Source organism: Alosa sapidissima, chromosome 8, assembly GCF_018492685.1.
Source record: "Alosa sapidissima isolate fAloSap1 chromosome 8, fAloSap1.pri, whole genome shotgun sequence".
In the NCBI taxonomy this organism is placed as follows: domain Eukaryota; kingdom Metazoa; phylum Chordata; class Actinopteri; order Clupeiformes; family Clupeidae; genus Alosa; species Alosa sapidissima.
In genome coordinates this window covers 17,617,433-17,631,494 of record NC_055964.1, presented here as the reverse complement: position 1 = coordinate 17,631,494, position 14,062 = coordinate 17,617,433, and the positions used below count along the sequence as shown (strand labels likewise).

General features: G+C 43.0%; 1 protein-coding gene across 23 annotated transcripts in view; it reads left to right on the top strand.

The window, feature by feature from the left end:
* Window positions 1–14,062, top strand: part of cacna1ba (calcium channel, voltage-dependent, N type, alpha 1B subunit, a) — a 100,365-nt gene that overhangs the window by 79,257 nt on the left and 7,046 nt on the right. For 9 of the 23 annotated variants that reach the window (XM_042100836.1, XM_042100835.1, XM_042100834.1 and 6 more), the window contains 16 exons: window positions 137–247; window positions 387–470; window positions 1,346–1,351; window positions 1,810–1,926; window positions 2,099–2,164; window positions 2,783–2,874; window positions 4,319–4,469; window positions 4,711–4,838; window positions 5,304–5,400; window positions 8,355–8,460; window positions 9,524–9,631; window positions 10,294–10,430; window positions 10,517–10,656; window positions 10,913–11,042; window positions 11,279–11,389; window positions 12,948–12,986. In XM_042100836.1, coding sequence (XP_041956770.1) covers window positions 137–247; window positions 387–470; window positions 1,346–1,351; window positions 1,810–1,926; window positions 2,099–2,164; window positions 2,783–2,874; window positions 4,319–4,469; window positions 4,711–4,838; window positions 5,304–5,400; window positions 8,355–8,460; window positions 9,524–9,631; window positions 10,294–10,430; window positions 10,517–10,656; window positions 10,913–11,042; window positions 11,279–11,389; window positions 12,948–12,986 — 1,623 coding nt within the window. Of the gene's footprint in view, window positions 1–136; window positions 248–386; window positions 471–1,345; window positions 1,352–1,809; window positions 1,927–2,098; window positions 2,165–2,782; window positions 2,875–4,318; window positions 4,470–4,710; window positions 4,839–5,303; window positions 5,401–6,349; window positions 6,447–8,354; window positions 8,461–9,523; window positions 9,632–10,293; window positions 10,431–10,516; window positions 10,657–10,912; window positions 11,043–11,278; window positions 11,390–12,947; window positions 12,987–14,062 lie in introns of all 23 variants that reach the window. The other 14 variants (XM_042100843.1, XM_042100845.1, XM_042100840.1 and 11 more) reach the window with 3 other exon arrangements.

Genomic DNA, 14,062 nt, shown 5'->3' with positions numbered 1-14,062 from the left:
ATTTTCTCCAGTGCTTCAGAAGTACAAAGCACTAAGTAATTCTAAGAAAGTATACCTTGCATATTTGAAGTATTTGTATCATTTGGTTTAGCAAATACATCATGCAATCAAACTCGGTAACCTGTGACTTCAACAGTTTCATGGAGCGCCAGACTTTTACGAGGCCATGCTCAAGTACTTGAACATCGTCTTTACTGCCCTCTTCTCACTGGAATGTGTCCTCAAGATCATTGCCTTTGGTCCTTTGGTGAGTCTATCATTTGCCACAGCTGAAACAGTGTCATTTGAACTTGTAAACAATGATATGCATTACAAAGAAAAACATGTTGTTCTATACTATTATTCTTGTCTGGATGATTTTCTATTTTTACTCCACCATGTTGCAGAATTACCTGAAGGATCCCTGGAATGTCTTTGACTTTGTGACCGTACTGGGGAGCATCACGGACATCCTGGTCACCGAGATCAATGTAAGTGAATGGACCTGAGCATCCGTTGGCCCCAGTCTTAATAACGAGATAGGTTTCCGTCAGCCATATATGAGGGACAGAGCCTGAGGAAAAGCAGGCAGGTGTGCAGGTAGGAAGGAAGGCGGGCGGGGAGGAGGGAGGTCAGGCAGGTAGTCGTCAGCCAAAGGCAGGTGAGCAGGCCAGGCTCACAGACGGGATAAATGGCTCTCACTTTGGAAATGAGTTGAGCCCTCTCCAGGGCACACAGAGGGAGGGGTGATCACGGCCAACACAGTTTAAACTGCAGCCAGACCAGATGTAGTGGCTGGGGTAAAGAAGCATCATCTGATGAAGATTGATTAAAACTCAAAGTCTGAAAGTCAAAGTTTTATTTTTAAAGGGGCCACATTTCTGTGGTTGTACAGTGGTTGTACTACATTTAGTATAGATAAAGGACATTATATGATCAGTCTTGTGATGTGATCTATCTACTGTATCTATCTACAGTATCTATCTATCTATCTATCTATCTATCTATCTATCTATCTATATATGTATCTATCTATCCATTTTCTCGTTGTATTATGGGATTGTCAAGGTATACTGTATGTACTGGTATTCATTCCTGTTTATGACTGTGCAGGGGTGTTCTTGATGTATTGTTAGTGCTGTTTCTATGACTGTGCAGGGGTGTTCTTGATGTATTGTTAGTGCTTGTGGCTTCCTTTACATGTGAGACTTTCTCTTGTTCCTCCTGTTTTTGACATGTGTTTGTGTATTTGGTTGTGTGTGTTTGTGTTTTCCCTCTCCGTCTCCTCTTATGTGTGGCTTCACTGTCCAATGTCCGCACTCACTTTTGGCTGGTGCTTGCCATGACTAAACTACGGCCCTTGTAGACCACGGTAAGCTCTTTCCTCCTTGTGCCTTGACTCTTTGTCCTCTGTACCGCTGGTGGATGGTTGATGGGGAATAAGACAGCTTTGTATGCAATGGTCCTGCAATTCGAGGTGACTGACGGTGACATAATGCATTTAAATCTTCTCAAAACATCCTTTTTCATCGTACACAAAAGAAAACTCAAACAAGGCTAAATGAAGCTCTATAAGAGGATAGATTGTAGCACAAAATAAACCGGGCTACAAAGCAGGGGGTAAGGAATGCGATCTGTTTATTCAGCACTCCAGCATTCAGGGAAATAAACAAAAGCTTGTCTAATTCTCCTGTTAAATCTGGCCAGTTCACAGGCAAGCTGTTCGGGCTTGTGCGTTACGATGAATGGTGAACAATGTACTCGGTCACTATGTTAGATTTCTTTGTCTTTGTACATCTTGTCATCTGGCATGTTTGTGTGTGTCCACAGGACCGTCTGTTGAACCTGAGCTTCCTGAGGCTCTTCCGGGCGGCACGTCTCATTAAGTTACTCCGGCAGGGTTACACCATCCGCATCCTCCTCTGGACCTTTGTGCAGTCCTTTAAGGTACTGGCAGGGGGCCAATGGCCTGCTCCATAATTGATGAATATTGACTGTGTATAAGTAATTAGACATGGTAGAGCACTGTGCCTGTGTGATAAAGCGCAGCATGAAGAAGGCTATGTACCTGAAGCTAAACCTGCCCCCCCCCCCCCCCCCCTCTTCTCATTGACTACAGGCGCTGCCTTATGTTTGCCTTCTGATCGCCATGCTGTTCTTCATCTATGCCATCATTGGAATGCAGGTTTGTGCTAGCTAGGCTAACTACTGCTGCTGTGATATAAGAAACACACATTACTTGTGTGCTCGACACTGAATTGGAAGTAACATTAAAATTCTGAGAAGTTGGATGCAGTGAATGCTTCAGTTGACTGCTTTCAGAGTCTGCCCTAAAGTGTGCAGAGTGCTTGGCAGCAGGGATTGCCATGCCAATCCAAGAGGTGCCATTGTTGTTGCCTGTAGCTGTAAATGCAGTTGTATTTTATTTTTTATTGAAAAGCTCTCTGCCTACCACATTACAAAGCCTCGGGTGCTCCCGTGTTTGGTTTGACTTTTCTTTGAAGCATTTCTTCAAAACAAATACATTTTTTATACACATGATCCATTTTAAACATAATATATGGTGCATATTATGGAGTTAGCGGGTATTAAAGGTGTCAGGTGTAGGATATATTGAAGGAATACACCTAATGATTTTTTTTTTTTTCCAAAGTTCCTTTAGAAGCAGTGTTTATAGGTTGGATGCTGTTTTATAGACCACACTGTATTCGATGTAGCCTACGACTCCATACTCTCCAATTTTATTAATTGCAATTATGCTTTCATTTGTTCCATATTAGTTGTGCTTATTCTCAAATTGCAGGTTTTTGGGAACATTGAGCTCAATGAGGACACTGCTATCAATCACCATAACAACTTTCGCACCTTCCTGCAGGCTCTGATGCTCCTCTTCAGGTAAGGTCACTCTGAAATTCACTTACAATAAATCTTAATCGAATTTTGTTTATTCCTTTGTGTGCCAAGGTACTTTCTGCACTGTCATTGTCACAAAGCTCTTAGTCACATCCTGGGTCTGAGCCCTCTTAAAAGTAACACTATGCAAACATTTGTGACTTTCTTCTAGGTGTGCTTTAACAAGGCAACTAGTTTTGGTATCACCTTGTGAAGGACAGATAAATACATGTTGCCATCCAGACTCTGTATTATGCAGTTCTGTGTTCCGGGTAGGAACACATTGCAACAATGACAGAAAACCTTTCACAGCATGACACTGCTGACTTTATCTCCAGTAAGGCATGCTAACATTGCGTAATGTATTTTTCCATGCTAGCAGCAGTAATAGCATTTAGCAAAAATAGTTTATTTTTAGCTTCTATATCTGTTTCTTTTTATCTCTTGCTGCCTAAACTTGAACTCAGAAACATCAGTGCTTGTGGATGGTACCCCAAAGGAGTAAGAAGTCCTTCACACACCCAGGGCAGATCATTTTTCCATTTCTATCTCTCTCTCAGGCATCCCTCATCTGGTCAGCAGTGTGTTGCTAATCGAGAGATAATGGTGGGGAAGTGCGAGGGCCCGAGAGTTTTCTGATTGCCTCCCTTCTGTTCCTACAGTGCAGTCTTGGCAAGGTTCTCAGTAAAGGGGCGTGGGTGTTCGGTCAGGGGGTGGAGGGCTGTTCATTTGCTCAGCTGCAGGGCTCCATACTGCCATAAGTGTTCCATCCTGCCGTGCCCACGGGCTGAGGTCTTGGGTGGTGGGCCGTTAATTGGCGCTGCTGCAAGACTCTCTGCTTCAGTAACTGTGCCATCATTGCACTTAGAGAACATCCACTGTTTCTCTTTGTCTCTCTTTCTTGCTCTCCTTTTCTCTCTCTCGCACACATGCGCTCGTGCACGCACGCACACACACACACACACACACACACACACACACACACACACACACACACACACACACACACACACACACAAATTCAAACACACGTACTCTGAGGAGTCATGTTCGAACTACAGTATGTGTGCGCTCAGTCCTTTCAACCCGTCGCTGTGCCGTCTTTGTTCTGACAAGCTTACACACTCCTGTTTATGTCTCCGCTGTGCCAGGCAAGCCCAGGATGGAGACATTGAGCAGCGCTAGCTTTAGCTTTCAAAGTGCCACCTGGAGGGCGACACTCCAGCTCTGAAGGAGTGGATTTAATTTCCATATTTTTATTTTCAGTTGCAAAAAAATAGAGTGTGTGTGTGTGTGTGTGTGTGTGTGTGTGTGTGTGTGTCTGTGTGTGTGTGTGTGTTTGGGTAAACAGTGAGTTATCAGTGCTCTAATTGCTCCCCCATTCCTTGTCTTCTCTCTCTCTCTTTCTCTCTCTCTTTCTTTTATTGTCTCTCTGTACTGCCCTCAGGAGTGCCACAGGAGAAGCCTGGCATGAAATCATGCTGTCCTGTTTGAGTCACCGCACCTGTGATGTGAGGTCAGGTGTGTCCGGCAAGGAGTGCGGCAGCGACTTCGCCTACTTCTACTTCGTGTCCTTCATCTTCCTCTGTTCTTTCTTGGTCAGTGCTCCGAATGCCTTATGTGTTAGTGCCGGGATTCAGTCAGGATCTTTGGGATATCTGTGTATGAGGGACGCACTATCTTTAAAGTACACAGTCTATGGTTATGTTTTTTCAACCCCCTTCTGGCAATGTTTCACATAAAAAGTTTTGCTACATAACTAGACACAAGTGATTTAATGTAATATATGATATACAGTATATTGTTATTTGAATATACTTCAATGATGATCTGTTGCAGATGCTGAATTTATTTGTAGCAGTTATCATGGATAACTTTGAGTACCTCACCAGAGACTCCTCCATCCTGGGGCCCCATCACCTTGATGAGTTCATTCGGGTTTGGGCTGAGTACGACCCGGCTGCCTGGTATGTTTCGGGCACCACAGCACAGAGAAAGATGGATTGTATTCTTTACCTTATGCAGTTTGACAAATATACCACTTTTAGTCTGGCCACTGTCATCGAGAGGAGAATTCATCTTGGTTGGAATGGGAGCTAGAGTCCCCCCTTCTAGACCCCCCCGCCCCCTTGAGTCCCCCTGCAAGTAGCCTACAGGTCTTACTCAGTGATTTACTCTGTTCTCCCTGCAGCAAGAGAGAAACAAAGCTGATGTTGTGAGGGGTGTGTTGTAGCATAGTGAGCCCCTTGAGGTACAGACACATAGACTACAGTTCTCTTGCTAAAAGCTAACATGGCTGCTGATTTTTCAAAGAGGAATCTGAAACTGAGAAGGGGGCCCTGTAAGTGTTTAAGTCGGCCCTCTAACACTACACACTGTTCTGCTACCCCTGTCCTTAAGCTTGTGTTATATCTCCTTGTTCTTTTCCGCAGCGGACGGATTTCCTATAAGGATATGTACAATTTGTTGAGAATTATCTCACCTCCCCTTGGCTTAGGGAAGAACTGCCCTAATAGGGTAGCATACAAGGTTTGCAAACCCCAGCGACTTCGTCCACTCTCGGACGCTGCGTGGCAGTGCCCAGTGACCCGAATGAATGGCTGTGCACTTTATGACTCGCCTACACACAAGCACTTGCCCTACCAGACTGACTGGCTTTGGTTACGGATGCGGGACTGGAAACAAAGATTTCAAAGCCATTCTCTGACCGATGATAACACTCCGAGTCTCAGGCCCACTTTTGCTGAGCTCCATGTTGCTTCTCACCAGTGGATGGGATTATCTTAAGGCTCTTTTGCTAGTGACAGCTTTGTATCACAGTGTATTCATAAAGTTTAGACTAGAATCTGGAATTTAGATTTATTGTTGTTTACAACATTTCTTAAAAGTGTATTTTAAAGGTGTTTAAAAAGTGTAGAGAAGGTAAAAGATGGCTAAAGAGAGGTTGAAAAAGTGAAAGCTGGAAAGTGAAATCGGTTCAGAAGGTTGGCTTTGTAACCTCTGTTTCCATGGACCATGTTGAGAATCCCCTTGATGTCTCTCTGCATGCTGAAGTAGACATCTTCCAGTACAATGCAGCCATTGCTCACTCTCGTCATTCTCCACCACTTACTTACTCACTCACTCACTCACTCACTCACTCCCACCATTACCATGACTCCCCCTCCTTGCCCAGACCCAGGCCCCACTCCTCCCCCAGGACATCAGGCCTCTCTGGGGCCTCTCTCATTCTGACCCCCCTGGGATCCATCTCCGTGCCCGCCCAGCCCCCGGGGCGAGGATAGCATCCACCTCCTCCATGTCTCTCTTGGAAATCTCAATAACAAAAGATTTCTGTTTTTGTTTGTTTGTTTGTTTTCCTCTTGGTTTGTTGTTGTTGTTTTATTTTTCTTTCTGTCATTTCTCCTCTGTGTCTCTAACCACCCCCCCCCCCCCCATCCCTCTTCTATTTTGGTTTTTGTTTCTCTGCTCTGTGAAGCGGCCGTATCAAGTACCGCGATATGTATGAGATGCTGCTCCACATGTCCCCACCCCTAGGTTTGGGGAAGAAATGCCCACCGAGAATCGCCTACAAGGTAGCCCTCCTCTCCTTGCCAATCCCCTCTGCTCGTCCCCTCCTTCCATTGGCTTACTCCTCAGCCAATCTCTGTGCTCCGCAATGTTCCCCTTGTTCCATGGTTTGCTTATTTTGCCAGCGCTCCAACACTTTTTTAATTGGTGTAGTTGCCCCTCCCTCCTCCCTGTCCTTCCTTTCCTCTTCCACTCTACCCTCGCAGCTTACCCTTTCAGCTTAAAAAATTAGTTTGAGGATCCTGTCTGCGCTGAATACTAGCTATAAAGAAAGGTGTACTTATAAAATTAAAACAAAAGAAAAACTAGAGGATAACGTTTAGGAAGATCAGAATTAATTTCTGTATTTTTTTTTCAACATCATTCCCATGTAAAGGTTTTGTCCCTCACTCTGCATTGTGTAGGGGTTTTTGTATCATGTACTGTATGATGCACTGCTAGAGATAGCATGCACATTGCACACTACTAATATATTTAGGTTGGTTGTGAATGCTTGCTCATGTCTCTTGCAATATCCACACATACTCACATGTTTAACTAACTTAGTTATAATTACACAGGGGAAAGACTGTACTTCTTAATTCATTTAGAAAAAAAAAAAAATTGAGAGGACATTTTGTGTGTAGATACTGCTCCATACTACATAAAATTTTCATCTTGATGCCGTTTTTTCTTTTTTTCAAAACCTGGTACACTATGTATCATTGTTTTCTTAACCCTTTTCTTAGCCCATCTTGCTCAGTCTACTCCCCAGTACCTTCAATATGATGGGTGTTTAGTTCTTTGTGGAGCAGTGTGTATTTTGTTTTTACGCCACGACAGTTGCAGACAGCAGTTTGTCCTTTTTGTATTTCTCTTATGAGTCTATCTTTCTCTCTGTGTCTCTCTCTTTCTCTTTCTCTTTTTGTCTCTTTCTCTTTCTCTCTCTCTTTCTTAACATCCCTTGTTATTCTACCATGTCTACTCTTTTTAGCCTCTCTGCATTCTCTTTGTCCTCTTCCTTCCTCTTCCTCTCTTTGTACAAGTGTGTGAATGTACTTCAGTTATTTTTCCCCTCCTGTTCCATTCTAATGGTCTGTTTTTACTCTTGCACTGCTACTGCTAGTTGATGTATGCTCTGTTTGTTACCGGGAGCTCAACTCTTTCCAGGATAGTGTCACACAGTGTAACACTGTGCACTATGTCATGGAGAACACACACACACACACACACACACACACACACACGCTACAATCACTTTCTTTAAGCAAACACTAAAGTCACTAGATAACAGCTGCTTACTGCTCACATTAAAGGCCATCATTGGCCCAAAAAGTAGCCACTATCTTTCACGGTGTATCTGTGTGAAGTTAGCACAGAGTCGAGCTCCCAAGACCTGTGAAGCACCTTCATGTGCACATGCTTCTTTCTCACTTTTCTGTCTATCAGTGTCAGTCTCACGCCAACACACCCTTGGCTGCAGATGGTAGCCTGTAGCAGTGAATGTGAATGTTTGACATATTCTCTTATTTTTTCTTATCTTTTTTAGATGAAGCAGTTTTGTGTGCTGCACAAACAAAGGTCTCACCTCTCTAACTACCAGTGCTAGTAGTACTGCTACTTCCTCTTGCATTACTACTAATTCCACTACCACTAATTATAACAATACAAGTTTATAAAATAAAACATGTATACAATAAAATGTTTATGTAATAAAACATTTTATATAATTTAAAATAGTGATACTGATAATATCATAATCGTATTAGCCATACAGTAGATAACCATTAAATAACCATAAACATTTCAGTCAGTCTTAGCAGCACACAGGCTGCTTCATCTCAAAGAGAAGTGGTGTATGTGAGTGCCTCCACTGGACTGCTGAAGTGTGAGTGTCCCTAACCTGTTGCGCTCCCCTTCCGTGGCACTTGCAGCGCCTGGTGAAGATGAACATGCCCATAGCGGACGACAACACCGTCCACTTCACCTCCACCCTCATGGCTCTCATACGCACCGCCCTCGAGATTAAACTGGCGTCAGGTAAGGCCTTCGTCACTCGCAATTACAGTTAGAATTGTTTAATGATATGATTATTTTAGTCATAATGTATGTTTTAATTACTGAAAAAGAATGCCAAAATGATTAACATGTAGGCAAAGTATGCATGTCAATATTTGTAAATACATACTGTATACCTGATATATCATCTTAGTATGTAGGCTAAGTCTGACAACTAAATTGGCTTCTGCTTCTGTTTACACGCTGGTCTCATAGTATGTTTATTGTTGCTGACTGTGGTGAGGAGAACTGACAGGTTGCAGAGGCCAAGATCTAGAAGTGACAAAAAGGAGGATGTATGTGTGTAGGGGTGCATTCATTATTAATACAGCACAGGAACAATCTGTCTCCTTGTTTTTTAGTTGGAGGTGATGCAACCAGCACTGACAGAAACTTTTGCAGTGGGCTACTGTCTGCTCTGCTGTCAGCTAGACATGTTTTATTTGTTATGGGAAGAAGCTTTTTCAGGAGTGTACAGTATCTGGATGTGTGCAAGACGAAAGAGAAGAGTGTTTTTTATGATAATGGAAGCATGTTTTGTGAGGTTTGCAATTCCAGATACCCACACCACTAGTTCTGAGACACCATTTACTCCCAACGAGTCGGAATCAAGAGCAAATGAGCAGAACGATGAAATAAATTAAAAAAAGATATTGCACATTAGAGGAATTTTATTGCAGTTAGCACTTTTCCTGTGATTTAAGTGCAGCGCTGTGTGTTTCTTTAATGGGCTTTTCTCTCTAATCCCATTTGGACTCATTAGTGTGTTTTGTGTTGTGTTGTGGGGTGTGTGCCGCCACGCTGAGTGGCTGATGGCACCATATGTGTTTCTCAGACTCGGCTGCTCAATGTCTCTCATGGCACAAAGTTAACTATGCGTCATCTGCACTGCATCGTAACCACCTAAATCTGGAGGAAAGTTTTTATTTTTGCTTTGAAACATAGACACACTTTGTATTGTTGCTTGAGAAAGCATAACAGATTTTGGTAGGCTGCGACTGTCTCTGTGTTGATAAAGCGAGGTCTCTTTTGCGGTTTCTCTCAGGGATGGTCGCCCAGCGGTTAAGTGACGCTGAGCTGAAGAAGGAGCTGGCAACAGTATGGCCTAACCTGTCACAGAAAACCATGGACCTTCTGGTGACGCCACACAAACGTATGCATTTCTAAGTAATGAATGTATAAACAAATGAAGTTGCATTTGGGTATTGCTAAATTAGATATCTTCAGCTAATTGAAGTGTTTCATATATTTAATGTATTTATTTGAACATCAGTGGACTATTCACAATAGATTTCTGCGTGACATCAGTTGACTGTTTGTTTGTGATGCCACCTTGTGGTGAAGATCCCACTTACCTCTATCACACTGTCCTGTAGATATTACTGTATTGGCAGCTCTGTCACTGTTAACTGTTGGATTCAATACACTGTCCAATACACTAAAGGATGTTTTTATATGTCTTTGTTTTTACACTGTTATATGTCACCGTTTTTACACACACAATTCTACTGAATTCAAATTCTACTAGAATTTGAATTCTACTTTTTTATTTCTTTACTCGGAAAACATTTTTCATAAGGTGCCACCACATAAAGTTTGGGAATATTTATCAAATGTAGATTTAAATCTAAATTGTTTGTTTGATCTTTAATTTTAATCTCTTATCTTTTTTATCAGTTCGTTTTAATCTCTAGTTTATATTGCTTTATGAAACCTTTTTGCCATGATCTAACCGTAGATGCTGATATGGCATTAAACTGAAACTACTACTGCCACTATAATTGTTTTACTCCCTTTCATTCTTACACGCCTCAGCCAATGAACTGACGGTGGGGAAGGTGTACGCCGCATTAATGATCTTTGACTACTACAAGCAGAACCGGGCTCAGCGGCTTCAGAAGCAGAAGGAACAGGCTGCCGCTACCACCTCTGGTGGCAGCACCGCCAATCAGGTGAGGTGCTCTGCCTGCCACTGACAAACACCCTCCCCCTCCCCCCACACAAATGGAGTGTCTGAATGTGTTCTCTGTCTGTACAGGGCAATATGGGCGCACTCCTCAAACCAACACTGCCCCTCACTTACATGCAGGACGTGGATGTGAACAGCGTTGACTGTCCCTCCGACGCCCAAGCACACACCAGGCCCAGCTCCACGGCACTCAACAACGGCCGAACGCAGTGAGTGAGCCCCCCACACCTGCCCACTCAGCTAGGCACACTAAATGAACACTTACACTTATGACTAAATGTCCCTGTGAGGGACAACTCTATACAGAGAAACACATGTCTGACACTTGCTGAAAGTCATTTTTCACCCTTCACACTTCAGCATAATCACCACAATCACCATATTGCAGATAAACACCACCCTTTGCCTGGTTCCAGGTGCTGTAGATCTAACCGAGTTTTCCTCTCCCATCACAACTCCACACAGGCAAAGCCATGATGGCAACATTCGAGGGTCCTCTTCATGGGCCTCGGAGAAGCCACGAGAGGTCCAGAGGCCCAGTAAACGGATCATCCGGGGACCATCGGATGATACGGCAGATCCAACCACTGCCAAGGTACACAAGTGCGATCATGTGAACACAATTATCAGTAGAAATATTTTATGGAACAGTGTAGTATGTGTAGCTGTGTATTAAAAATATATTTGTACTAATATATGAAAATGCATCGTTATTTTGATGAGTCTATTGGGTTGAGGAGTAGTAATGGTGTGTGTGTGTGTGTGTGTGTGTGTGTGTGTGTGTGTGTGTGTGTGTGTGTGTGTGTGTGTGTGTGTGTTCCTCCTCTGTAGGAGTCAGTAGAGTTGAGAAAGATGGAACACAGTGCCAACAGCGGAGCCTCGTCTTGTCTGGAGAGCCAGGGGAGGGCTGTGTCCATGCCAAAACTCAGCGCTGAGATGCAGGTACACTGCTGGTCTTACTCAGAGCTCATCTGAAGTCCCTTTCACACCAGCAACTGGAACATTCCCCTCACAGCGTCATGGTTGAATGGGAACATGGATTAATATTCCGGAAAATCTGTTTCCTCAATTTTCTCTCTTAAGACCTTCACTAAACATTTCCTGAAAAAAAAATTGCCTGTATGGCTGTGTTGTGAACACAAGCAGTATTGCCAACATTACTTCATACAATTCTGCCCAGATTATAACCTTTTGGGGCTTTTAAGGTCCAGCTTGTTCACAAAAAATGTGGTTGGCAGTAAATTCAATTGGATTTTGGGGTACTACCAACCTCTTGCAGAGCATTTGCTATCCTTTACCCTGGGCAAGTTATATAAAAAAAGACTGCAGCTCTTCCTGACTGTTAGTTGCACATTTGAAGGGTGATATCTCTTCTTTCCTCTGGAGGCGTGCAACAAGAAGAGTCTTAATTGTGTTACCTCAAGGCTCAGAATGCACTGATCAGGACAAATGGGGAGCTTGGCTGAGAGGGAATGATTGGGGGACCATGTTTTGTCCTTGAGTGTCCACGTTCATGCTTTTATTAATAATGTATCCTATGGGAGATGCAGACATCACAGAGCAAGCATGGGAAATATGTAATATTTAAATTTCCAAAAACCTTCAAGCAAGAATGGGAAGTATTTTTCATAATTAAAAAGAAATCTGACATCAGAAAGGGGTGCTGAGGTACTAAGCAGTCCCACTGAGCTCTGGGACTTGCATTGATGTTCGTATACCTTCATTATAATCGTATGCTCTTTATGTCACAAAAAAGCCTGCACAAGTCTGTCAGCAGCACTTTGAAAGCTTGCGTAATATTTGACTCAGTCAGAGAGGAAAAGCTCCTAATTTCATTATTAAATGAGCTCTATCTGAATGTGTGCTGGCCTGTTAGTCCTTTTTAACCACTGTGGCCCATGATAACAGCCTTCAGCCTCTCAGTCTGTGGTTTCAGCACTATCTCATATATGTGCAGTCCTCCTTTCGGGGGAATTTAATGGGTTGACTTTGCCCTCATTGAGTTGCAGTGGTTGGCATTGGTCCAGATCCAGCAGTTTGGCTCGGTCAAAAACAAAAGCGACACGGTGAGATATGTTTCCCCCGTGATGTCTCGGCCTTGGCAGGCGAAAAACAGCCAACTCATTGACAGCGAAAAAAAGTGAATTGTGTGCAGCCAGACAGAGAGCTTGAAGATTTCTGGTTATCATTGCACTGATATATTGCCAAGTGTTGAAACAAAGAAGGTGAGCCTCAAACCTAGCTTTTAAGTTCCCTTGAAGAAGTCCTTCATTAAAAAAAAGAAAATCTACTGTTGACATTATTGACATTTGCCCACCTACAGTATTTATCTCATTCCTCACTGAGTGCTTATTTCGGCCAGTGTTGCGTACAACCTGTCCAGGTGAATAACACTCATAAGGTTTAATCATGCGTTGCTTCTGTGTCTCTGTGTGTCTCACCTTGTTTTATCTCCTCTGTATGTCTTCCTGCCCTCGTTTCCAAACTTGTACTCTGACAGAGGAGCCACTCCAGACACTCCCCAGGGACGATGCTTGCTGTACGTACCCAATCATGTCCTCTGGTCATATCATAGACTGTTTCACAGGGCAGGTGGAGATAGGTACATGCTGAATGAGTTCAGTGGGTATTCAATAGCAGGATTTAGTTATTACTGGAATGAGATAATATCAGTGTATCAGTGTGTTAAATCATCTTAAATCATCAACAGTTTCAGACGACAGTTTTAATTTGTTCTGTATATTAAGAAACAAAGTACAGGCATGCTTTATTAAGATGATCATATTTCAGATAAATCTGTTCTAATCTGTTCTAAAACTTATACTTAAATAGAAATCTACACATAAGCATAGGGGCTAGACGCTATATAGACTAGCTTCACAGTCCTGTCACAAATGACTGACATGTCCTGATGCACTAGTATGTATGTAGAATTTTATATGTAAACATAGGACAGATTTTGGGGGCATTGCTCAAAAATATTGCTTATGTGCTTGTTTTTTTGTAGTTTTTTTAAACTATTGCATGTATCATTGTTTATGCTGTCTACATTGTATGAACAGTGCATGCTGTAAATACATAGTGGTTTGTCATTGTACACTGTTACTCTGTTTGTCCTGGACAGATTTGTATGCAGTGCAGTAAATGTACCTGTTACAGCTCAGCTGTAAATCAGTATGCTGGCCTGTGTATGGGGGGGTGGAGGCTTAAGGATGACAGCCAGCCTTTTTATCATCACTGTATGGCAGATATAATAGCTCATTACCAGGACAGCTGATGGTCCAAGCATGCTTTTAAACGTCTGGCCCAGAGAGCCGGCCCGCTGGAAATGAGTGGTTTAGGGATCCCTGGGTCAGCTGCCGTTGGCTGAACGCCTTAACCTTTGGCTGGCTGGCCAACACCTTTCAAAGCCATCAGGGAAAGAGCAGGGCGGATGGACTCAACACCAGGCTCATCTGCCAGACAGGATTGGAAAATAAATGGTTTAGAGGCTATATAACACTATATATTAGAGCACTGTATATTACCCCTCCATGTCCTAGCCAAACAAAGAAGTAGACGTCCTGAATACCAAACACACATTAAAGTCTGCAGGCCAGGGTTTCTTTACTGTTA